Source organism: Rhipicephalus sanguineus, chromosome 2 (assembly GCF_013339695.2).
Source record: "Rhipicephalus sanguineus isolate Rsan-2018 chromosome 2, BIME_Rsan_1.4, whole genome shotgun sequence".
NCBI classification, from domain to species: domain Eukaryota; kingdom Metazoa; phylum Arthropoda; class Arachnida; order Ixodida; family Ixodidae; genus Rhipicephalus; species Rhipicephalus sanguineus.
The window spans coordinates 102,059,861-102,086,220 of NC_051177.1; the positions used below are offsets into that span (position 1 = coordinate 102,059,861).

The 26,360-nt window shown below is 45.4% G+C and overlaps 2 protein-coding genes across 2 annotated transcripts in view; one reads left to right on the forward strand and one right to left on the reverse strand.

Annotated features, from left to right (window-relative positions):
- Positions 1–10,648: 10,648 nt before the first annotated feature.
- On the reverse strand, positions 10,649–11,741 carry LOC119383477 (60S ribosomal protein L5-A). The gene has a single exon (XM_037651628.2). It carries the CDS (start codon positions 11,601–11,603, stop codon positions 10,707–10,709), a length of 897 nt encoding a protein of 298 aa, XP_037507556.1. The 5' UTR covers positions 11,604–11,741; the 3' UTR covers positions 10,649–10,706.
- A 396-nt stretch (positions 11,742–12,137) lies between these two features.
- The window catches only part of LOC119383478 (myotubularin-related protein 5-like), a 141,110-nt gene continuing 126,887 nt past the window's right edge, over positions 12,138–26,360 (forward strand). Inside the window, 1 exon segment of the mRNA XM_049412532.1 lies at positions 12,138–12,293. Within this exon segment, the coding sequence (XP_049268489.1) occupies positions 12,239–12,293 (55 nt within the window). The 5' untranslated portion in view covers positions 12,138–12,238.

The window sequence follows — 26,360 nt, forward strand, 5'->3', positions numbered from 1 at the left end:
ATTGTGGGCAGAGAAGTTGGCGTTTTGTACAAAGTCCAAGAGGCTCCGAGGGCAAGAGTTGCACGGAACCATGCACAAATTATTAAGTGTGAAAATCGTGCCATAGCACACGGTTAAAGCAGTTGGATCCCAACTTTGCGTTGCCATTGGGGTGTCAGTTCATTCAGTCTCTAGTGTAAGTGCAGGCCAGAGCTGTGCTTTTCATCACCATGGAGCATGGGTGAAACCGTGACCACTTAGTAAGGTCAGACAGGAGCGCCGACTCCGATTGTTTGGAAGGAACACGTTCGGCAGCGCCGGATCTTGCTTCACAGTGTATTCGCCAGATGGCGATACGAATGAAGAAAAGCCGCGGAGGAGAGACGCCGGTCTTCGAGCAGAGACGGTGGCAGTGGGGTCTCTCTGTCATTGCTATAGCAACGGCACATGGTCACTCTTCACCACATTCCCAAGTCTTCTTGACTACCCATTTTGCTACGCTCAAACTGCTCCCTGCTGCCAGGCCTCTGTCAGTCTCAGTGCATGCGATATGAGAGCAGGTTCTGTGATTTCCATGCGCCTTGACAGATGGCACTAAATGTTGTAAGTAGTCGGCTGGGAGCACAAGGGAAGGAGAAATCATGAAGAGTGGAGGGAGGGAGCAAAAGAATGAGCTAGACGCTCACGTCCATGTTGCACGATTTGTCTTGAGTGAATGCGTTGGGTGGCAGCGGAGTCTGCGCTCCTGTCTTACTCCATGAACTTGACATATTCATAGGGGGTGCGCCCTGAACCACCCTTGTTTAAAGCCTTATGAGCACCCTGGAATAGGTGAAATTCCTTCCAAAGAATGTATTATCAAAGTAACATTTCGTAGAGACCTTATACGAGTGGATGTACTATTGGCGCAATGTTTACCTTTACTGTACTCTACCATAGTCTTCATTCTGAAGGATCGTGGTGGCATTACATTTAATTTTTGTGTATACAAGTGAGGTTGAGCATGAACCGACACCGGTAGGTTGCTATTCTAGGTACGCAATAAATATCAAAATACAAAAAGCAGATTTTCGATTTACTTTGACCTTTGCAGTCAATCACTTCAATTTAGACTGTAACAATAAGAAGAGCACTGCTCCAAACATCTTTTCTGCCTCTTGTGTCAACTTGGCCAAAGGAAGTTTTCTGGGAAACCTGCTTGTTTGTCAGGAAAATGGCTGTTGATGGCAAACCAAATGACATGAGCAGGCCTCTGTTTCAGTAGAGGGTACTTCTAGGGGTGAACTTTACGCTGTGCTTATAAACTCCATGTGCTGGGCACGACTACGATATCGGCAGAGTTCACAGCTCGCATCTTCTATCCCCAAGATGTGTTTTCTCACAAAGAATAAGGATTTAAGTCCCCTTTAACTAAATGGAAAGACGGAAAAGACTAGCACTGAAAAGTCTAAGAGAATCTTTACTTCACTGAAACATAGAATCAGGACGAGTCGGTACATACAATATTTTCCAGATAAGAACTTTGCTTAGTGTTGAGAGCAAGCGATAAGCTCCTTGCACAGCTGTCGCCTGCTCTTTTGATTCACAAGACGTCAAATATCTGCATATCATCTTTGTTAGTCCTACATCTTTTCAACACTATAGTCTGGTACAACTTTAGAAGTCGGCGGCATTTGCACCTCAAAGGTGGACTCGCACAGGCCTGCACCTATGAGTGCTTGCTCTATACTTCATTTCACAAGCTGGTTGCAGCACTGTGGAAGCTAAGGGGCTGCTTAGCCATTGAGTAGAGTGAACACTCCTCACGAACTCATCCGTGCCGCGTTGCCTGCTGGGTGTCGTCCACAAAGCGTCTGCGCTCACGCGTTGGGTAAAAATGGCAGCGCCGCAAAAAAAAAATGTGTTTGGTGAGTAAAACGAGCACATGGTAGAAACCAATGCTCTCAGTGTTGCTCTTAGCAGCAATGGTAGCGCCGGAAAAAGATAAGAACAACATGGCGGCACCCGTCGAAGCTGGCTCCTTTTGCGTCAAAATTATGAAGTCACCGTCGTGAGCTGTGTGCTCTTAAGTTCTGAACCGGCGCTTGCATATGCGTTATTTGTGTCCTGACGCTTCGACAGCAATGTATATTTGTGTCTATTTTGCACTGTTTCCAAGGTTCATCCTCAAATTCTCCGGGACAAGGCTTAGCAGGCATGACTGAACAAACAGTTGATCTTAATAATAAGGACAAAACCTACCTGATACTTTGTCCCCAGCGTGAGATGACACAAAGCGATAGCCGGTTCCACTGTTTATTTATTGCTGTCAGGGAAGTGGACATGTAGCAAGCACAAGTTCAGATCGAAGCGGGCGATTGCATCTGCATGGGTGCTGTCATGTTGGTTCGTCATCACAATAAAGTAATTGGCAGTTACCGATACAACAATTAAATGCTTATGATGTACATGCGAATCGTGATTAGCGTATCTCGTATTCCTGTGATGTAGTATGTTCCAAACAAACAGTTCTCTTAATCTTCTCCGACTATAATGCAATTACACAAACAGAACTATGTTTTGCTGCGCAAGCATGTGGTTTGCTTACGCCTCATAGCTTCCACCCTGCTGCAACCAGCTTGCGAGATGGAGTATAGGCTGACATTATATGAGACGCATGGTCGGTGGTCACGCTGTTGGGGAACATCACCGAGTACATGAGGGAGACTATTTTTTTAGTCGCCAACGCAATTGGCTTCTGCACTTTGGCCATCTGGGTGAGGCCTCTCCTGCCATCTTAAAGGGACCGACAACCACTTTTTATGGTACCTGTTTTCTTTAGCGCAACGGAAAGCTTACCGGTTGAAGTGCCTAATCCAAGAAGGGTAATGTGGAATACGCCGTGAAACATTTCTAATCAAAACTTTTCAATTTGCGGTAACTGTGAAGTCTCGTACATACAACACGTGCTGCAAACAGTCAGAGGCGAGCGTGAGAGCACTTCGTGTTTGTGTGAGGCAGTTTGCTGCACATGCGTGCACTCTGCAGGCACGCACCGCGGCTCGACATGTTCCTCTAGTCGCTGCGAATGCAGCTCCACTTCTCACCATGCAACTCCTTTTATCTCGTCAGCAGCACAGAATACAGTGGTGATGGATAATAATATACAACTATAATTTTTAGGCCTCATTCTGGTGCGCATGGAAGCATCAGACTACGTACAGCAAAGTGAGCTACTCCATAATCCATCTTCAAGGCTCTTCAATCTGGGCGGTGCGACATACTGGTTTTTTATGGCTTTTAGACGCGATGTGTGAATATAAATCCTACTCAAATTGCGAAAAGGATGCTTGAATCTGTCACTATAATTCACGGTCTTTTCATTTCGACCAGGATCTAATCGCACATTCTGGCCAATTGTTGGCCCCTTTAGGTTGTATCCAACTAGAGTTAAATACATTCAAGCTCTGGAATAATCTACAGCGTGCCCAACCTTCCTCTCTAACAGTGAAGCTGGGTACCAAAAGGTAAGGCCTGACAATGACACAGTGACATAACAAAAAGGTGCCAACGTGTCAAACAAGTGCACAGAAAATTGAGCTTCAAGCACTTCATTAATGTTGCTAAGGGATCGTGGGTTTCAAGTCTAAAATGTTATTCATGTATGTGAATGTTGCTGCCCTCGTTGCTGCAAATTGCTATAACTTGAACACTCGGTATGTACCCCGTCTCACTAGTGCAGATTTAGCTATTCAGACTTCGCTATAGTGCAGTGACAAAAATTAACGTTTCACACAACTTGACCAGGATTTTGAAAATGGTGTCTTGAGACCAGTTGGACCACTGCACATTAATTGTATTTCAACAACACCGGATGTGTTAGTAGGTGCATCAGGACATTTTATAGGTATTCCACAACAGTTTTCAGGAATATGGTCAGAAAAGGCTGCCGATCCATAGTGATCGCACCTGTGGACGTGCAAGCCAAATGTGATTGTGCTGCATGCAGCAGGAAATTTGTAATTTCATCTGAAAAGATTGTAAAATATTGCTGGCTCTGTCCTCGTACAAACTACGCAGCTGCAGAACGGTGCAAGTAGGCATGAAAGGTATTGGCTGATTTCATGAATGGCGTTCCAGCTCCATGCCTGTCTGAACCAGAAGTAGTGGCCAATGTGGTCAAAGAAAAGGCGAAGAGAAAATGCTCAAGGCTGCGACGCATGGCCACGTGATTTTTGGACCATGCATGATCCCTTTGCCATCCCCACATGTCTAGTTTCCTGGGTGCTTTTGGTGACAAAAAGAGAGTGACAGCTCACGACTCGTGTGATATAATCCATTTATGTTTGACTGATTCGATAAAATTTTGCGGTAGGAGTTTCATGAAGCAACGGAGACTGATAGTAAAGGTCCATACCTGAAAAGACGTGAATAGACAACCACGAAAGAAAGGTCGAAAAACAGGACGAAGCGCTACTAACAACTGAAACTTTTTATTCAGAACACACATCTATAAAACGCTTATCCCAGAGAACCTTTGAAATGATGACCAATGACTGCCTTTCTTTTGTGGTTGTCTTTTCGTGCCTTCTCAAGTATGAATATGAACCAACTCGCACAACCTTCTGTCCTGCTGATAGTAACATCATTCCATAACTTGAAGAGGTGTTGCAAAGCCACCTGAAAAGTTGTAAAGTACAATTGTAAATTCTGAAAAGCAGTTTTCAGTTATGGGTCTAACCCTTGTTATGCCATTTTATTGTGGCTGCGAAGAAAGTGCTCTAAATATGGAAGGTAAGGAAGTAGGAGTATGCCTTTCTACGGAAATGGCATTGCATGACTGTGTGCTCTTATGTTTGCGTTGAAGGGTAATTGCTACATGTCATCGGCAAAAGAAGTGAACAACTGGGCTTCATTCTGTTGCTGGATTGTCTTTTACAGCGAAAGCTGTTTTGAGATCATTTCACCAGCCGTTTTTGGTGCCGTAGTTGTCCGCCGCCGCCGGTGTCCGTAACCAGTATCGCTCGAAATAAGAAAAAAAAACTAAATAAGAAAACAATTCCAGGATGGAACGAGGTTCGAACCTGGGCCCTCTGCGTGGGAGCCCAGTATTCAACCTCTGAGCCACGCCAGTGCTTGAAACTGCATTGCAAAAAGGTCCTATACAGGCTTCATGTCGGGAAGGAACCACATTAGCATATGCAATATAGTGTGGTAGAAAAGTAAAATAAGCACCAAGCGTCGCACAACGCGAATTCTGTAACCAGGCGTCACACAATGCGAATTGCGCAACGAGTAGGTTGTTGAATGCTTCCAACCCATTACAAAGGGCTCTGCCATAATTCTTCATCGTCATCAGGCACAGCATCAACAAAGTGCGCATAATGCCTTACATGCGTTTAGCAGGTACCAACGCTCTCCGTAGAATGATGAAAAATGGCACAGTGCCTGCTGCCCTACTTCACAAAAATTACAATGATTTATAGCGTAGTGGGTTCCTCGCAAGTGCACTGGTATTGGTTGTCAAGGAAGCCCATAAGCGCATGATCCATTTCTTCGGGGTCTCAGTAAAGTTCTTCACCCCCCTTCGTCTCTCTCCCACGTCAACGTATGTTATACAGCATGACGGGAGAGGGAAATAGCGACCGGGTGTCACCCAATGCAAATTACATAACTGGTGGGCCGTTTAAAGCTTCCAACCCATTACAAAGGGCTGAGCCATAATTCTTCATCGTCATCAGTCGTCACGTCAACAAAGTGCACATAATGCCTTACAGACGTGTAGCTGGTGCCTCGCTTCTCGGAATAATGGCTTTGTAGGTGCTTCCCAACTTCTCAAAAATTGTGATTTATGGCGTAGTGGGTACATTTCTAGTGTACTTGTATTGTAGCCCCAAGAGAGCTTAACGGGCTCTAGAAACGCCGCTCTTCCAGCTTTTGCTGTGACTGTGCTGCGGTTTCAGCGCAGGCCTGGCGTTTTTTTATGAGTTGCTGCTGTGATGGCTTCCATCTTGACAATGAAGTTTCCAACACGGCTGTTGGAACTATTACACTGGATGCCAGGGCTTCTCGCTTCTTAAGAGTAGCATGCATTAGAGCTTACTGTATATACTCGTGTAATTGCTGCAGCCAGAACTTTGTTAAACAACCCCCCCCCCCCTCCCAAATTATATTAAAAATTGATCCATGTATTAGCAGCACCCTTAATTTTTGAAAATGTTAGTGATGTTATCCGTTGTGCGGTGTGAGAATTCCGAAGCTTTTTTGGGGAGGGAGTGGCAGAGGCGTGTTTCAGGATGGGACGAGTAAAGAGGACGAGGAGCAGGTATGTGAGGAATAACACTCTTGCAACCGTGTGAAAGTGTCGAAGTTTGTTTTTCGCTTCTTGCAGTACAAGCGAGTACTGCAGTTCAATATAGGCAAATAGTGCTGAAAACATGTACGAAACAAAGAAGTTTTGTCTTTCTCTCTGTTTAATGGGCGTACCCACGATTTTCGCCCCAAGTCTCGAGGAAAAAACCTGCGGCCATTACACTAATATATACGGTAGTTCGTATAATCGTGCCTTAAAGTGCCCCACAATCACGATCAATTTTATGCGTCCTTGACTTTTCAGCATATCTCGGTTTCGGTTTGTGAAACACCAACTTTATTCTCTTGAGTAACGTATAAGCATAAGAATAATTGTATCGGGTGTTTCCGGTTGCACTCTACGTTGTTTTGAGAAGGTAGATTATGCCCTAACATGATAAGTATAGGAGAGACATTCAAGTGGCTCAAAGACAAATGTGGACAATGACAAGTTGGTCTTGCAAGTCTGTAGATAAAAACTTAGACTCGGGTCCTACGAGACGTCGTGCGCATACAATTCAAAGAGTTGCAATGTGGGTTTATTGGTAATGCCTTTTGAATGTGTTTTCAGCATACAGGACAAAAGAATATTCAAAGAAACAGTAGCACTGTGCGTGTCCTTGTGTGTCTTCTTCTGTCTTGTCTTTTACTCACGCAATGGTCAACCTACTCAACATACAATCGAGTTCTTGCATGATTACAAGGGATAACCTCCTTTAAATGCAGTCTTTGGCTCCTTTTGTGTACAGTGATTTTTACCACTCAATTGATTTCACCACTAAAAAATTAGATTGCTCTGAGTATATGCTATGAAACTTGGTGATATGGAGGGCTGGCACGGCAGCTTCATGGCACACCAGTTTTGTTCCGCTTTACCATGACGAGGTGGGCAAATTTAGTATTCTTCTACAAGCATAACTTGCTCATACAGCCCATCCAATTTTCTTCTTTAGTGCCCCATTAAAGAAAAGAATAAACATATATCAGCCTGAAATGCATACCTTTGAAGACAAAAAAGTTTTGCTCGTGTACACACATACCAGGAGAAAAAATGAATTGCTGCTGGCATGTCAATCCGGATGTGCCGAACTTGAAGGGTACCACGAGAGTTCAATATATCGAAATTTGAAGTGCAAAATATGCCTATTTGAACCTTATACCTACAAATCTTGCATGTCTCAGACAGTCTCGTGAGACCATGAGAAGCGGGAATTCATAAAGCTGTTGCTGTAGGGCAGAGTCAAAGGTACTCATTTTTCGTCCACGCTTTCTTGTGTGATGTGTGTTTCAGGCAGGGAGCTCTCTAGCATTTTTGAAGCTGCATGGCAGTCCTCTCTAATAACAAAAGCCCCGTGCAGTAGACTTCATTAAATGGCAGCAGTACTCCTTACTGTATTATTATGCAACTGTGTTGCATAAAACAAGTTCATCATCACACAGTGCAAATAAAAACCCTGCTGCACGAACCATCTATGTTTTAAGATATGCACCTTTCGTGTATTTACTTTGCAGCTTGCACTGCCCTTTGGATTGATGCTCAGTTTGACGGCATCTGCCACAACTGTGCTGTTGATTTGGCATTAATATTTTCGTTGACATATGTGATCGTGGGCCATTTAGGATAAACGAATTTGCAGAGGCACCGCATCGCATGGTGTTGAATGTATTATTACGCAAATGACGAGGCAGTTGCAGTGGAGACTTGTTTACACAATATATTTACACTAGTGGTTGCAGAGCTGACCAGTTCAGCTCACAGCCCTAGTGAAGTCAGTTCATCAGGTGCCCACATGCATTGTTCGAGCGACCACGTACAATATGCATATCATATAGCAATACTAAATGCACAAGTGAACAAAAGTTCCATATATGTGTAGTACAGAGCTATTTTTGCATTATGTTTCCAAGGGATGTTAACACCGTTTGACACAGCGAATGATTTTGTATATCCGGAGTCCTATATGTCGGTGTCCTATATATCCAGAGTTAAATAACTTCATAAAACGCTCAAGGTGTTGGGTTTCACCGTACCACCCAGATTTTTCAGGAGTACAAAAACATCCATAATTCAACAAGGAATTTTTTAGTTCGCCTTAATTCACGTTTTAAAAGTATTAAACCAAGGTAACTGATACACAAGGGAAAGGCCAATGTTGCAGGAGGCACATTGTCCCTCAATATTTTGAGACTGTGCTGTGATTAGTGTCTATGTGTTCAAGCAAAAGGAAAGTGAACTGAACACTGAAAACAGGCATAGGCTTACACGGTGAAAGAACGATTTTATAGATGGGGGTGGTAAAATTCATGAAAAGACAAAATATGGCTGTTTTACAGCAAGACGACAAGGTAATGATGCTAAATAATAACTGTTGGGGTTTTACGTCCCAAAACCATAATATGATTATGTGGAGGGCTCCGTAAATTTCGACTGCCTGGGGTTCTTAAACATGCACCTAAATCTAAGTACACGGGCCTCCAGCATTTTACCTCCATCGAAATGCAGCCGCCACAGCCAGGATTCCATCCCGCGACATTTGAGTCAACAGTCAAGCACAAGGTAATGATTCTGGCTGGCTTCATATTTGAGCTCTGCAATACTGCAGTCAGAGGAGTTAGAAGAGGCATCTCATTCAAGTTTTTTAACACTTATCCCTACAGCACATCCTGCTCTCAAGAAAAAGATAAAAAGTACTGCTCTAAATAAAGGTATGCTAAACTTGCAGAGAGAGAAACAACTTTACTGACGGCACAGCGAGGTCGTTGAATTTAGCTTGCCGGTGGTTCGAATGGTGGTGGCAAGTAGCTCGCCACGACTTTTTCGGCAGTTGCCACAGCAAACCGGGGCTTCAGGCATGGGCGGACCTAGAAGAAGGGTCTGGATGTCTTGCTTCCCCCCCCCCCCTTCTTAGTACATACATCTCCAAGATAAGGACCTATCAGGTCCTCCTATAAGCTGACCCCCCCTTCTGCTTCATAAAGATCCTCTATCTGCCCCTGGCTTCAGATGTTGCTAGCTACAACAGGATAAGCAATGTACACGAGTAACATTACCCTGTTTGATGAGCTCGCGCATTAAATGCTTAAATTTCAAACCAAGTTGGCACATTTTAATCTAGCTTAATGCAGAGAGAGATGAAAGGACGGTCCATTGTTGATGTCTGAATAAGCCTTATTTTACAAATGTCTTGTCAACAGAATACCCATAACGCTGCCTGTAGGTCATGTTTTGAACTTTCAGAAAAGATCCGTCATGATTGCATAGACTACAGTCAGGTACAACTTTAGAAGGAAGCGGCTTTCCACGTCAAAAGTGGGTACACAGAAGCCTGCACTCATGAGTGTGTGCTCTAGACCTATGTCATTAGCCGGACAGTCATTGACCCCGCTATAGATGGCTTGCACGTGACGTCATGGACGCAGCTTCTGAAAGGAACTGCGACTCCACGGTGGCGGCTTTGATGACAAACAAGTTGAGTCTACGCGAAAACGATGCAGCAGGAACGTCTCTGTGTGTGAATAATGAAAGAACCTGCATGTGATGTTTTAACATTAACGCGACATCGGAAACGTCACGTCCCCACATGCTCGTGCTCCAACACAGCGTTTTCAATGACGTCAGTGCAAGCCATCTGTAGTACATCACTGACTAGATGACCAGAACCGTTTTTTGTCAGAGAGGCAAATGGCTACCATGCTTTGGTCATCTGGGCCAGGTCTCTCTGACTGTCGCGTTAAGAAATGGTTCATGAAGACATCTGCTTTGTGCTTATGTGCCACTGCGGTGCAAGACTTATTGATGACCAGTTGGAAGGAAGAGCACAAGAAGCTTGTGCAAACAGTGTTTCAGCCAAGCACTTGCAGTCTGTTTCACTAAGACCGGCATATCTGAATTGCAGTCACTCTGCAGGAATTGTAGTGCAGGTGAGTATGGTCAATCACCCTGCCTTTCTGTGCGTTCTCTCTGTATGTAAGCACGTACAAACAACCCTGCTTTTGCTCTGCAGTGGAGTGGATTTTAGCTTATCTGGCATGCTTTCACAAAACACGAAGTCAGTGCAGTTCAATGCAGTGCCTTGGTACACAAAATGCAAGCAGTGCAAGTTGAGCGACATTTACTTAACAAGAGTGTAATGTGAAAGAAATACGGAGAAACGATCATTCCCCTTAGCTGTTGACATGAAACTTGCACTCAATGTAATCAGTGCCGCGCAGTACTTGGAATAAGGTACTAACCTCAGTATTGTACCGCTTTGAAAGACTTGTCAGATTGCACGTCCGTACTGGCAAGCATTAGTCTCTAGGTACGCGGTGCTATACAAATGACAGGAAACGCAATACATGTACTGTAGTGGTAACGAGTACCGCTTTTATTCCGCCCATGGCGTGCCGTTGGCCCTTCAGTCGGCGTCTCCGGCCTCTAGCTTTTTGATGTAGGAGGCCTTCTTCTGGGCAACCCTGTTCCGGCGCTCGGACAGGGTCATCTTGGCACGGTTCCACCTCTTCTTCTCGACGTTGGGGCGCGGAACCTTGGGCTTGTGCGTCGGGTCGGCGCGGATGGCGGCGTGGGCCTTCTTGTAGATCTCCTCGATCTCGTCGGCCGTTACTCCGAGCTTGTTGTAGCGCGCGAACTGGCGCTTGTAGGCTTCCTCGTCTTCCTCAAGCAGCACCTTCATGTATTCAGCCACGTGCTGCCCGTAGATGTGACGTCGGTGAACTTCGGCGTTGAACTCCTTTGTCTCGTTGTCGTAGCCCGGGAAGCGCTTGTTGCTGTGCGGGATGTCCATGCCGCCGTCCACGGCTCCCTTCAGGCAGCCGAAGATGCGAGCTCCCGTCGTGGTGCGCGCCAGGCCTACGTCGAGGAAGCAGCGGAAGGCGCCTGGCTGCCCGTCCTCGCTCTCGACGCAGTAGTCCTCGCCCGTGGCCTCCTCGCAGCCTTTGTAGATCTCGTCGAGCTTGAACTTCTGAAGCATGCGGCGCGCCAGCAGCAGACCCGTGCAGTAAGCGGCGGCATAATTGGTTAGGCCTAACTTGACGCCGTACTGCGGCAGCTCGTGAGCGTAAGCGGCGCACACGATCACGTCACCCTCGATGCGAGCGTACGCAACCTGGCAGATGATGTCGCGGTTCGTGATCCGGACGATCATGCGGTACTTGGGGGAATTGTACTTGTTCTTGTCCTGTACAACCAGCCTACGGCGGGCGTAGTAGTCAGTCTTACCCTCTCGCCTGCGCTTGAACTTCACTTGAAACCTCTTAAAGTAGGCCTTGTTCTTTACAACTTTGACGAACCCCATGGTTTCCCTGGGATGTTAGGACACAAGAATTACTTGTGGTCTCACTTGGCAAGTAGGGTAATCAGCGCACGGGTTAAAAAGGAACACGTGGCTTTGGCGCCCGACTGGTCGACATGAACAAGACAGAAGAAAAGAGAGGGCCACCGAGCCGCTAAGACGTGTCATGTCCGACTAGACATTTCTTGTGGTGGCGCTGTCAAGCTAATATTTAACAAATAGAAGATATAAAACATTTTAGTGCTCAATTAAAAACAACAACGTTTGTACTAATACAACATTATACAACAATAATAAATTTAATAACAATATTTTGTTAATAAAATTTTTTTTGTTTTGCAGCGCTACCTGTTGTCACATTTGTATTGTGAAGACTGTGCTTAATTTTATTAATAACTAACTTTAATAAACTTTTAAAACAAGTCAATAACTTTAGTGTATTAAAAACTTTAGAAAACTTTATTATTACATCAACTTTAAACAGGAAACGGATTAGCTTGGACGCGTTTCACAACTTCCTGCACGCGGTCGCAGCGCATGCGCCGTAGTTTTCTCCAGTGATCCCGGTGGGAAGATGGAGCCCGTGTGTTGGTTGTCATTGTCAGCCCGATGGATTTCGGATTCTACCTGAACGTAGGATGTCCCGGCTGGCGGACTATTTTGTGGTAGTCGGATTCGATCATGAAAAGGAGCGTGAGTACCCGTTTACCAGTAATTCATTTGGCAACGCGCTAAGCGCCTGCGCGGCGTGCGATGATTCAAGTAAGCGGCCTGCTTTGCTCGTAGTGGCCCAGCAAGCAACGGGCATGCAGCGACTGCTCCGTTGGCTCGGCGCACTTTCGTTTCGTATGCACCGACGCTCTCGGACTTTCTCTTCGTATCCCACAAGCTCGAAAGCCTTCTCCGCTAATCACTGCACCGTGAAATTTGTGAAATTGACTTCGCGGCGTGTACGTTGCCTGCGCGGCTCTCGCCGGACGGCTCGTTTCTAAACAGCGGTGGGCTTGCCCCTCTGTGAGCGTATATCGGGGGGGTTTGTGGTACGCAGCGCCCAAACATCGCGCGTTTCTGAAGGGCGTGTCGACAGAAGCCAGTCTGGCTCGTGTTTTTCGGCATGCGCCCTCAAAATATCTACTCCGGACCGGGGAGTCTGAAAGAATTCGTGGAGCTGGACTCGGATTAGTCTCCGCCACACCTCTTGTTGCACCGAGGTGATACACGGTTTCGCTGTGTGTGCTCTCTTTGGCGTGAACCCCGGCGTAATACCGTTGCTTTGCCGGTAAGCTATGTCCCGGAGGCGAAAAATAAGGAATCATCCGGTATCGTTCCTTTAAGAGCGACCTTCAAAGGGAGGTGCGGTCTATCGCAACCTATCCGGACGTGTCGGAGAGAGGAGGACGTTTTCAAAATTCGAGCGTCGTCGATTCGCTCTCCTGAAACTCGTTCATGCGCAAGTATAACGGCAGTAACCACCGGGTCTTAGCATTTTTAGACCATTGTTCCGAGCTAGCGAGTTTTACCGCGATTTTCCTGCTGCGGAGGCAGGTGTAGACGGGACTGCTTCTCGGCAAGGCTTTTTCTTGTTGCCTCGTTGGCCGACCGAGTTTTTTATTCATTTCTCATCTTTTGTCTCTTCTCGCGCGTCTGAGCTCGCGTCACGTCATCACCCCTTCGATGTGCTTTGATCGGCCCCAGTGGCAGACTACTGGCTGTCCCGGATCTGCTGTTGCCGTGCGGCTCTTTTGCTTGCATTTGCTTCACGGCATTGTTTCGGGTCAAGCAGTCCGTGCTGATGGAAGGCTTCTGGCGAGCCACGAGGCCGTAAAGTCTGCGCTCCAACATGTGTTTCGCGTATGAAACCCGCGGATGGGTTGGGTGACGGCGTTGTCTTGAAAAAGTGTCGGGCTGCGCTATGTGTGTCGAGTAGTTGCCAGCTGATCGTCTCGCAGAGAGACGGTTAAAAGGAAACTCGTCTCTTCGGGCTGCTTCTTGCTGCCTCGAGATAGCAGCCGTTGCGAATTCGTGGGCCAAAGTCTAGTTCAGTTCACACTCTCGGTCATGTGGCCCGTTTGAAGTAGATAAGCAGGGCTTCTGAGTTTTCGTTCTCGTCGCGTTTGCTTGTTGTTTCCACGCTGAAAGTTGTGGGCAGTTGTTATCGGCATTTAGTTTTTAGATTTTGCTACTTCGATGTCGTCCCACGTTCTATTTTTTTATAACAGCTGCACGTGTGTTAGAGGTCAGTAAAGATCGAACTACGGGCCTACACATAGCGCACGTTGAAGAAATATAGGTTATGATTAATCTGGAACCTGCCACTATGTTATCCTTCATGCGATTTCTGACGTTAAACCTCACCGTAAATAATTCAAATTATCAATGCAAGCAAAAGACGTGAGGGGCTCGAAATAAACGCCTTAGCGTTTTTCTTCCAGAATGGTCGCGATCGCAGGCGATGCGAACGAAATTAAGGACGTTGGTTAACTTGAGTGTTTGTCCAACCAGAACAACTGTTTTTTTTTTGTTATTGTTATTTGCGATAAGTAGATGCAGAAAAAAGTCGACAATGCTGACTGACAGGTACCGAGTTCTATACACTCTTCTTCACCCGTGCGAGGAACTGTATTGCCTTGAAACATGCAACGCTTTTAATCCCTCCTTGAATCTGCTGTAATTGACTTGTTTATTGGAAGCGCGGATACCAGCTGCATCAGCGCACCTGAAGATCAAGAAGATGGTTAAGTACACACACGTAGGATGTTCGGCGAGTGAGCTTTAATTTATGCAACGTCGCGCTCGATATGTAAAGTCGTGTCGACATCTGTGTCTTGCAGATGCGCCGCATTTTCTCGTCACCAGAGCATATACATTCTTTAACACACGCTGCAATACAGTCGTTTGAATTTATATTGATAATGCGTACACTGTGTCATTTTTTTACCTGTTTTTGACCTACCTACGCACCTTCACGCAGTTCGCAGGCTCTTTCCAAGGTTTTAAACTGCGGAGAATATGCCTAAGTAGCACAGGATGGTCGATGTTGACTAAGGCAGAGTTTTACTGTGGATAAGCAGGCGGCTCCGCGATTTGAAGTTTTATTTTTACAAGCACGTAATCACATGCGGAACCCTTTATAGCCTGCTCTTAATACCGAGAACCTGCGCACCACATTCGGTCCATGATAACTTCCTAGTCTCATGCTTAAACTGGTAAGGCGTTCTTTCAGTACTCTGTTTTTATACTTTAGGCGAGACAAGATTTATCACCAGCGTGGGAAATTAAAGGTCAGACGGACCCTTTCTCTTCTTCTACTTGTATATTCTTTAATTTAAAATTCGCACCTAAATTTTGGCTCAGGAGGCACGCCAGCTTTATGTCGCTGATTTCAAAATACTTTATTTGTTTTTAATGGTTGGACCTTGGGTTTTTTCGACGCCGGGAAAGCTTGAAACTTGCTATGGGGAGTCATTTGTTCATTTTGAAAACACAGAACATATAGTGTTCCTTTTAAAAGTTTACTTTTGAGATCGCGCGCGCAGATCTCGACTGGATGAGACGCAGACAAGGGTCTCAAAGAAAAGAAAACACGTCAGGTCTGCGCGGAACATGTAACACAGGCACAGCGTAAGCTGCAGGAGCGGCCTTCATAGAACCCATTGCCCGCTACCCTATAAATCAACATTTTGCGAAGTAGCGATGCACCCACTACGCGTCTATAAGGGCAATATGCGCACCTACGTAGATGCACACTTTGCTGCTGATGTGGCAGATGATGTCGAGATTGAAGAATTATGGCTGAGCCCTTTTTAATCATTGGGATGATTTGAACCGCCCACTCGTTACGGAGTTCACATGGTGCGATTATGCTGCCACGCAATATTACGTCTGTTAAAGGGACACTAAAGGCAAATGTTAAGTCGACGTTGATTGTTGAAATAGCGTTCCAGAAGCCTCGTAGTGCTTGTTTCGGGCCAAGGAAATGCTTATTTTGAAAGGAAATCACGTTTTAATGTTCCGCGCGGCGTTAGCGCCCTTCAAATCACCCGCCTGAACGGGCCTTCTGACGTAAGAGTTGCCGTGCCCAACGTTGCCCGTCTTTACTGCCCGGCCGCCGAACAGAAACGAACAAGCAGCATTTTATGCGTCTTGTGATTCACGGAAGGTTCTTTCTTTACCGCAACTAGTTTGATTATTAGACTCTCGACGTCATCGGGGTCATTTCCAAAATGTCCCACTCGTAGTGCTCATCGTGTCCTACATTTACCTTAATTTCTCGATTAATAAGCACTTCCGTTGCTAATATTGACGTTTTAGACGTTCTCACACATTGACCTTTCACTCTGACATTAATTGTTATTTGCCTTTAGTGTCCCTTTAAATAGATCCCTCGCCATACTTGAAGCTTGTAAGGGGTCTTTTTTCAAAAAAAGTTTCGAGTACTGAAGTGGCTCTGTGGTAGAACACTATATGCCTACAGCCGGGGGCCTCTCATTTCGTTACAATCCGCGAGCATGGTTCTTTCGCTCGAAGCACAGTTGAGAGTGCTGCAGTATGGTAGCACTCTCATATTTCATATCTTGCGGGGTTTCTCTAAACGCCGGAAACAAAAATGCTACTCAGCGTGCACGTTACCACAAAAGATTGCATCGTTCGTTTCGGAATGCATGCCCTCTGCAATGTAGCTGAACGCACTTGCCCCTCAAGTGTATATGCACAATATAAAAAAATACACTAACGAGCGCCACATGACGGCACACCATATGTCGTTGGTTTCATTGAGTTGCTGTTAACCACTGTCTTTAAGTACTTGGCTCTAGGTCTCTAGTTACGTGAAACACCCTGTGTGTACCCTATAACGGGCTTCACGTATCGCGGGTAGTTCAGGGAGGTTTCGCGTAATTTGTTTTTCCACTGCGGTTATAGCACAGGATAATATCTTCGCAACACCATACTTCAGTGGTCAGGCCATGAAAACGAAGGAAATAAATTGCACTTTCATCTGAGGAGCTATTGGACCGGTGCGCTATTATGAGCTTCTATATGTAATAATAAGACCGCGCGTTGCGACAGGTGCTCGTGACGCACGGACATCCGTAATACTGGACACTGTATGCGTAATTTTCTTCTCTTTTTTATGCGGCTTTTCTTTATGATGCGACGCGAACTGTTTTGATAGCTCTTCCGTCCCTCTGCTTCGTCGCTTGCGACATGAAGCGTCACTTCCTTCCCGCCACCATTAATTTGCGGATATACGTACGTGTGCTCTGCGAGACGTAATATCTGATATACCTATATCAGGCGATGCGCCAATGCATGCGAAGCACTTCGTGTAGTACAGTCGAACCCTGATATATCGAATCTGAAGGGGATCACACGGGAGTTCTAATGTAGGTAATTTGGTATATACAACATTTTGTATATCGGAAGTATATTCAGGGGGATTTTACTTTCACTTTATTTCATTTTGTTGACCCCCTAACGGCTAGTGGATGCGGAAAGATTGCTCGTGCACGTTACTAGTCTATCATAAGGTTTCGGAACTGTCAACCACCAGTAGTGTTATGCAAATCTAAGCCACCGTGCCTTTGTAGGAGAGCGAAATGCGGACATACCCGAAACGCATGTGTTCCCTTTAACTGTGGACCCGTCTGTACATACGTTGCGGTAACTGTGTTGGCGGTCTTGCTCATTGCAACAAGCGTCACCCGACATGCCTTGCGGATTGCAAAATGTGCGTTTCGTGAACCCTCTCTCGAACGATGTTTTCTCCTTTCAGGACCATTAGGGCGTCCGCTTGCGTAAACTTTAGCTACGGCTGCAGCGACCTAGATACCGCGATTTATTTCGCGTCGCAAATTAGCTTGCGGATAAATCAATGGTCCAAGCACTGGGTATATAGTTGGTCCGAGGTCAGTCCATTCGATCCACCTTTGCTTGTTGCTTTATCACGGCGTCGATGCTCTTGTTCGGTGCGCCGGCAGAATGGGCGCGATCTCCCCAGGCACTGCAGACCTGGGAAAGATATTAATCGGGTTAGCACTTGACGATGGCCCTACCTGACCTCGGATAACTTAGGCACATGTACTGGTTGCATAAAATTTGTATACTGACGCTGAAAAGGAAAGCTTGTTGTCCGTCCGTTTGTTTGTAACCTGAAACTGAAAATGAAGAGATCCGTACGGATTCTCTTTTTTTTTTTCTGTTCCGACACGGCGGGGGCAGGGCGACGAATCGAAGGGGGGGGGGGGTGCTTTGTAGACAAAGAAAGTTCAGCGACTTGTCAGCGCATGTCACAAGGTCGCAATTTATAAACATAGGTTACAAGCAAAAAAAAAAAAAAGAAAGTCATTCACTGCGACTTTTGGTACTGAGCATTCTTAGCCATCTCGCAAATATCTAATCTTTCTTTCCCCGTTTTTTCGGACCTGTGCAAAGAAAGAAAGTGAAGACGTTATCTGACTGAATTATCTGAAGTTGGGGGACAATGCCCGCTGAAAGCGATCTCTGTTCCTGTCTAACCCCATTTGAGGTCAAAACTGCCATGTCGGCCTTCAGATAGGAAGTGACAAGGCGAGAGGACGGTTCTGACGTCGTGCCAAGGGGCCGCATAATACTGCTCCGCGGGCCGCTGTAGTGCATGTTTATCTGGTCCCGCCGTCGTTATAACTTTTCGTTCTGAAGAAATCGGTAGCCCCTTGACCTCGGCGAACGGCTTCACTGTATGGTGGTTGACCCTCCCCCCTCCTTCCCTCTTCGTCTTTTCCAAGCCGTATGGTAACAATCGTCATCTTGTCAGTTCTGATTGAATCGATCTAGTGGCTCCCGTATTCGCCGAGGCATCTACAGTGGCAACGTGCTGCAGAGCTCGAGGGCACGGTTTCGATCGCGGCTGCGGAGACCCCATTTCGACCGAGGCGAAATGGAAGAATTAGCGCTCCATTGTGTACTTACGTTTATGAAAAGTAATCCTGAATCTCCCATACGTAGATTGTGGTTATGTAACGTCACGCAAAACCCGAACATTAATTAATTAATTAATTAATTGACATAAAAACGGGTAAGGTGCGAATACTTGCCAACAGGTGGCTGATGAATCCTTACCAAATACATCTCAGCTTTCTGTCGTTCTAAGATTCATTCACATGCCTCGTACGAAATCCTTCATTGGCTGAAAAAGCCGACACAGTGAAATTCGACGATATGGCGCAGTTTTGTGCCCGGAATAGCCCCCCTGTTCGGAAACTTCTGAAATAGATCGATCTTTTTGTCCTTCGCGATAATTTGCTTTACCCAGCCAGCATTGCTCTCTCTCTCTCTCTCAATAATCGCGTCCGTGTCTGCCAGCGCTCAATGCTCAGACAAACAGACGCGGTCGTAGCGGACGGCGCTTGCACCTGTATCGTATAGTTGCACATCGCGTTACGTCACCTCTATATGGCGCCGTGGTGGCGCTCCGCTTACGCGTCCCTATATCTCCACCGCTCGTTCGGGATAATGGAGTTGATGTAGACGTACGACACCGTACAGAGATGTAGATGTATGCCTGTACGGCACCGGCTCGCCGCCGTGTGTTCAGCGACACGGCGGTCACAGTATCGCCGGCTAAGTAAGCACAAACGAAGGACGTTGATTGCGGCCCACGTGTTGCCGAAACATACGTGCAGTAGTGTAGTGGCGAGCGGAGCTGCAGCCAAGGCGCAAAAGGTACACAGAACGAAACAGTAATGCACCGAATTAATGTCGGCAAAACAAAACGAAATTCGTCGACTGAAGCGCAAAGGCGTCCGTGCGTATATACGATTAGCTGCGCATTCTGACGACATGTACTTCTTCCTTTTTTTCTTTTTTTCAAAAGCAGCTATATGAAGCGTAATGCTGTTGCTACGCAACCACTAATGAGGCGTTCCGATTGTCACGTCGGCGCTGTCCGATTTCTTTATTAGTATTCTTATCGCCGTTTTGGTGAGCCTAGCACGTTGCGAGGTCAGATAGATAAAGAAAACGTTATCTCGTAACGTAGCAACGCGTTCATAACTCATATGTTCAATTTACTTACGTGCTTTTAATATGCAGCTGTGTAGTCGCTTACGTTTTATCGGTGGCTTTAACGCAGTCAGCAAATATATATATATATATATATATATATATATATATATATATATATATATATATATATATATATATATATATATATATATATATATATATAGACTGCAGGTGACGGCAGAGCGATGAACAAAGCGCCAAAGCATCCCGGCATATTTTCTTCTCACCACATCCGCTTCGTCCGTCCGGCTCCCGCGAGGTGTAGGAAAAAAGAAAAAAAACGCCAATACCTAATCGGAATCGTTGTTGCATGCACGAATCGAAATACAGTACACCACAGCGGGACACAAACGAGAAAAAAAATATCTGGCGTTAGTAGGCAGCAATGCGAACCAGTAAGTTACCATTACACATAGGCGTGCGCAGGGTTCCCCTTTGGAGGGTGGGGGGTGGGGGGGGGGCAATGTTTTATCGAAGCGCCCCTCCCCTCCGTTGGTTGAGTCCAAAGGACAACATGCTTCACAAGAGAAGCATCTCACAATGGCCTGCCTTCGGTCCTTGGCTTTCCTGAAGTAAAGACGGAGGTAAACAGTTCTTGGAATGCAACACCAGGGGCCTTCGGCCACCATAGTCGTCCAAAACTTGCATGGCCATGACTGAGCAAGCGTATGGGGCAGACTTTGAGCCCCCCTTCTACGTGATTAGGGAGAGGGGGGCCAGATGAACTTTTTTTTACCCCTTGCCCCCCTCGTGTGCACGCCTATGCTCTTACACATGCAGTATACCGATATCGCCACTCTTGCAGTGAGATATATTTGCATGTGTCTGTCAGTGCTATGTACAGTTGTATGAGTGCCAGAGACTTCACGTTGAAAGTTTCAAGAAACTTGCCTTACTAAGCCATGGGTGTGGCCAAACGTCCCGCCATGGTCTATAATACGAGAAAACGACTTCGAAAACCGTGACGTCAGACTGACGTTCAGGTGCTGCAGTTCCGGCACGAAATTCAACAATTAAACTTTCACTTTCATTCACCTTAAAAGCAGCGCAAGCAACACATGGACGATGTAAGACCCGTTCGGTCTTACTTTGTCCTTGTGTTGCTTGCGCTGTTTTTAAGGTGAATATCCCAACCAACTGGCCCAATTGTCTGTTGTACTAAACTATATTTGACTTTAATTTTCTCTCTTAATAGTGGATTCATTCACGATTGCGAAATTAAATGCGGAACAGTTCTTGCTCGACAGCTGGTCCGAAGGTCGCGGGGTTGAATCCCGGCCGCGGTGGCCGTATTTCGATGGAGGCGAAATGCTTGAGGTGGTCGAAACCCATGGTAGTCGAAATTTCCGAGCCGGTGTCCATCCCTCATATCGTGGTTTTGGGACTTAAAACCCCAACTGTTCATTATTAAATTAATGAAAGAACGCTGCGCAAAAAAACAAACAAAACAAAAAACAACAACCGAGGACCAGAAAGAAACAGAGCTGACAGGCGCAATGTTTTTTTTTTTTTTTTGCGCATCCTTTATTCGTGAAGCCTGTTGCACCAACTCTCCCACATCAAGCTGCTTCAGGATATTAAATTTAACTTTAGATCGAGTGTATCAGGCATCAGTGACCCTTTGATTCATGTCGAACATTCACGTCCCCCTGCGCATGCTAACCGTCTCGTCGGCGCGCAGGTGTCGGGGGCGATCGGGTGACGACGACGCGCGTTGTCGATTTGTATTAGACCCGCCGTGTTCCGCCTTGCGAGTTCTCCGTCTCTACGCGGCCGTTGCGGAGCCGGTATAAACATGATGTCGCGGTTTGTGCGTGCCAAAAGAGGAGGAGCGTGGCGTCTTTTCCGACTGTCTGTCCCGCTGTCTGCTTCGCTATTGCCACGCATGAGTCAGGACGCTGAAATTGAGTTCCGGTCGGTAAGGGGCACGCGCACAGACCTAACTCCCTGTCTCATTTATACTGTGTAGGCAGGGTGAAAGAGTCACCGTGTGAAACGTCCGAATGTCAAGTTCGTACGACTCATTATATATATATATATATATATATATATATATATATATATATATATATATATATATATACACTCCACGTAACCCATCGCAGAGGCCCGCCGATGTGGTTCAGGGCCGGCATTTTATATAGCGATGCCCTTTTTTTTTTTGTGCTTCTCGCGCTGGGTCACTGATGAGAGCGATGGTCCGCCTCGTTTTCAACGGGATGAGGCGGCCATAAGCGGTGGATGATAAGACTACATAGAATCGAGCGAAGCGCATCGATTATATATATATATATATATATATATATATATATATATATATATATATATATATATATATATATATATATGGGTCATTCCATGCCAAATCACCCAGCGTTTTTCCGACCATCACAAATATGGCTGAAAAAATTTCCACGTTTTTCTTGAAGTTCAAAACTCGTTCTGCTCGTTTATTTCTGTTGCCAAAAATTTTCCCGCCTATTTGTGAGAGTCTGTAGTTTTGCGCCGACTGAGCTAAAGGGCATCAAACAACAATTTTTTTCAAAGGGCGTTTATGAGATGCACTCGATAAAATGGTATTTCCGGCAAGCTAATGAAGTGACGTAACTGTAAAAATAATGACTTATTTATGTATATCGATTCTTTGAGGGCTTTTCGCACGAGCAAAATTGAATAAAGTTGCAAAGTTTGATATTTTTTTCCAGGAACAAGGCAAACTCAAAGGGTAGAAATTAATTATATACTGGAAGCCTGTTCGACATGCTACAAAAGAAAAATAATTTAGTCGCTGAAGGTGTTGCAAATCGTCTGAAAAAAAAATTGCAAATTTCACTTTTTTTGAGAAAAGCTCTGTATTCATCGTCGAAAAACTTGCCTTGGTGGTCGGACTAAAAATATGCACGATACTTCATTTGAAAGCTCTGTGTATTAGCTGAACATAGGCAAAGTTACAAAAGGGTATTATTTTTTTAACTTGAGAAATATTTTTTTGAAATTTTGTATCTCCACCAGCTTTTCGCCGACGTAACTCAAGCGGCAAGAAGCAATCGCAATCTTCAGCCCATGCCCACTGACCTCGGATGCAGACGTCAAACATGGTGCTGTCTATAAAGTAATGGAAAAGGAAATGGGGTTTCTTTAAAGACAGCAGCATGCTTGACGTCTGCATCCCAGGTCAGTGGGCATGGGCTGAAGATTGCCTTTGCGATTGCTTCTTGCCGCTTGAGTTACGTCGGCGAAAAGCTGGTGGAGATACAAAATTTCAAAAAAATATTTCTCAAGTTAAAAAAATAATACCCTTTTGTAACTTTGCCTATGTTCAGCTAATACACAGAGCTTTCAAATGAAGTATCGTGCATATTTTTAGTCCGACCACCAAGGCAAGTTTTTTGACGATGAATACAGAGGTTTTCTCAAAAAAAGTGAAATTTGCAATTTTTTTTTCAGACGATTTGCTACACCTTCAGCGACTAAATTATTTTTCTTTTGTAGCATGTCGAACAGGCTTCCAGTATATAATTAATTTCTACCCTTTGAGTTTGCCTTGTTCCTGGAAAAAAATATCAAACTTTGCAACTTTATTCAATTTTGCTCGTGCGAAAAGCCCTCAAAGAATCGATATACATAAATAAGTCATTATTTTTACAGTTACATCACTTCATTAGCTTGCCGGAAATACCATTTTATCGAGTGCATCCTATAAACGCCCTTTGAAAAAAATTGTTGTTTGATGCCCTTTAGCTCAGTCGGCGCAGAACTACAGACTCTCACAAACAGGTGGGAAAATTTTTGGCAACAGAAATAAACGAGCAGAACGAGTTTTGAACTTCAAGAAAAGCGTGGAAATTTTTTCAGCCATATTTGTGATGGTCGGAAAAACGCTGGGTGATTTGGCATGGAATGACCCATATATATATATCATCATCATCATCAGCCTGTCTACGCCCACTGCAGGGCAAAGGCCTCTCCCATGTTCCGCCAATCAACCCGCTCCTGTGCTTTCTGTTGCCACGTTATACCTACAAACTTCTTAATCTCATCTACCCACCTGATTTTCTGTCTTCCCCTCACGCGTTTGCCCTCTCTTGGAATCCAGTCAGTTACCCTTAATGACCACCGGTTATCCTGCCGACGTGCTACGTGGCCGGCCCATATCCATTTCTTCTTCTTAATTTCAACTACGATATCCTTAACCCCCGTTTGTTCCCTGACCCACTCTGCTCTCTTCCTGTCTCTTAAGGTTACACCTATCATTTTCCTTTCCATCGCTCGCTGCGTCGTCCTCAATTTAAGTTGAACCCTCTTTGTAAGTCTCCAGGTTTCTGCTCCGTAGGTAAGTACCGGTAAGATGCAGCTGTTATATATCTTCCTCTTGAGAGATAGTGGTAGACTACCATTCATGATTTGATAATGCTTGCCGAATGAGCCCCATCCCATCCTTATTCTTCTAGTTATTTCACTCTCCTGGTTCGGCTCCGCGGTTACTACCTGTCCTAAGTAGACGTACTCCTCTACAACTTCCAGCGTCTCGCCACCTATCGCAAAGCGCTGTTCTCTGCCAAGATTGTTCCACATTACTTTAGTTTTATGCATATTAATTTTCAGACCTCTTCTGCTTTCCGTATCCAGTTCAGTAATCATGAGCTGTAATTCGTCTCCCGCGTTACTCATCAATGCAATATCATCAGCGAATCGCAGGTTACTGAGATACTCTCCATTAACTCTTATCCCTAATTCTTCCCAATCTAGGGCCCTGAAAACCTCCTGTAAACACGCGGTGAATAGCATTGGAGAGATCGTGTCTCCCTGCCGTACGCCCTTCTTTATAGGGATTCTGTCGCTTTCTTTATGGATGACTATAGTGGCTGTGGATCCGCTGTAGATTTCTTCCATAGGCTTCGTCGATGCCCTGATTCCGCAGTGCCTGCATGACTGCTGATGTCTCCACCGAATCAAATGCCTTCTCGTAATCTATGAAGGCTATGTATAGGGGTTGGTTGTATTCCGCGCATTTCTCTATCACCTGATTGATAGTATGAATATGGTCTATTGTTGAGAAGCCTGTACGAAATCCTGCCTGGTCCCTTGGTTGATTAAACTCTAATGTCGTATTAATTATGTTAGCAATTATTTTTGTGAATAGCTTGTAGACAACGGACAGTAAGCTGATGAGCCTGTAATTTTTCAGGGCCTTGACGTCCCCTTTCTTATGGATCTAGATGATGTTGGCATTCTTCCAAGATTCTGGTATCCTCCCTGTCGAGAGACACTTCGTATACAGGGTGGCCAGTTTCTCTAACATAATCTCTCCACCGTCTTTCAACAGGTCTGATGTTACCTGATCCTCACCAGTAAAGAAAGCCCTAAAGGGAATGCAAAGAGGCAAAGCCATATATATATATATATATATATATATATATATATATATATATATATATATATATATATATATATATATATATATAATCAGAATTCATGGCGGTAAAGGGGCCGAAGGCATCGTAGACAGAAATGAGTGAATACCCTCGGTATAACACCAACTAAAGAGGGAAAGTTTATGACGTTTCGACCGGAGTCCGGTGACTCCGGCCGAAACATCGAATAAACCTTTACGGAACCTCGTTGGTTACCGAGGGTGTTATACTCATTTCTATGTATGAATACACGCTAAAGAACCTCAGGCGACCAAATTAATCGCTCTGTGGTGTGCCTCGTAATCACATCTTAATTGGATTCGGCATGGTGAAGCCAGAATTTGTTTTTTTTTTTTCAGCGGTTCAGATGGGCGGGACCTTTCTGATAAGCACGAAGTCGTGAGTTCGGTTCCCGGCCGTGGCGGGGGCGTTTCGGTGTGGGTGGAATGCAATAACTTTCGTTCGCCTTCAAATTTTGGCGCACCATAAAGAGACTCCGGCTGCAAAATATAATCCTGTTATGAAAAACTATTCCGGTCAAATTAATCTCCGCTAAGGCGTCCTTCTCGCACACCTCATTCTTCTGTTATCCAACCGATCAGTTATACGTACTCACGCTGTGTACTTGCACTGCAGTATCAAGTTCACTGTGCGGCAGCCGCGCATCGTGATTCATTACAGTTTCGGACGGTGAGAAATAAGAAAGCCAGCTTCACTAAACCGTCGACGAACTTTGCAGCGAAAAAGACCTTGTGAAAATGGTTTGCAGCACGTCGTCTGACACTAAAATGGACTTCAAAAGAGTTCTAAGCTATAGGCTAGTTGGTATATGGCGCTCGTCCCGTGTTGATCTTTCTTTTGTCTCTCGTTTTTATTTCGCGCTGTCCATTACTATGCATAAATTGGACTGTCTGAGGCGTGGATTCTCGATATTGATCAGACGACATCGAATTCAGAGACCATGCGCAGCTTCCCTAGCCGGTGCCCTGATGACAGTGTAGATATAAAGCAACACTGTATGTAATGCCGACGACAATTCCATTGTGTATTTTTCCACTGAATTTTCGGGGGAAGTTGGGGGTATGTCTCCTTGCGATCTGGGCTCCTGTTGTAGAATGTTCTTTTTGTTGTCGCCTTCCTGCCTTTTGATCTCGAAACATAAGCGGCTTCGTCGCGGCACTAAGGCACGATTCTTGCTTGAGCCCGCCGACCCTTATGCTCAACGGTTGCGATGGTGTGGCTAAACTCATCGTGAAATCGATCTGATACGCTGATGCTATAGACCCTTTCACAGAAGAGAAGG

Excerpts from the sequence above, each read along its gene's own strand:
- LOC119383477 (XM_037651628.2), bottom strand. The coding sequence starts at position 11,603 with ATGGGGTTCGTCAAAGTTGTAAAGAACAAGGCCTACTTTAAGAGGTTT.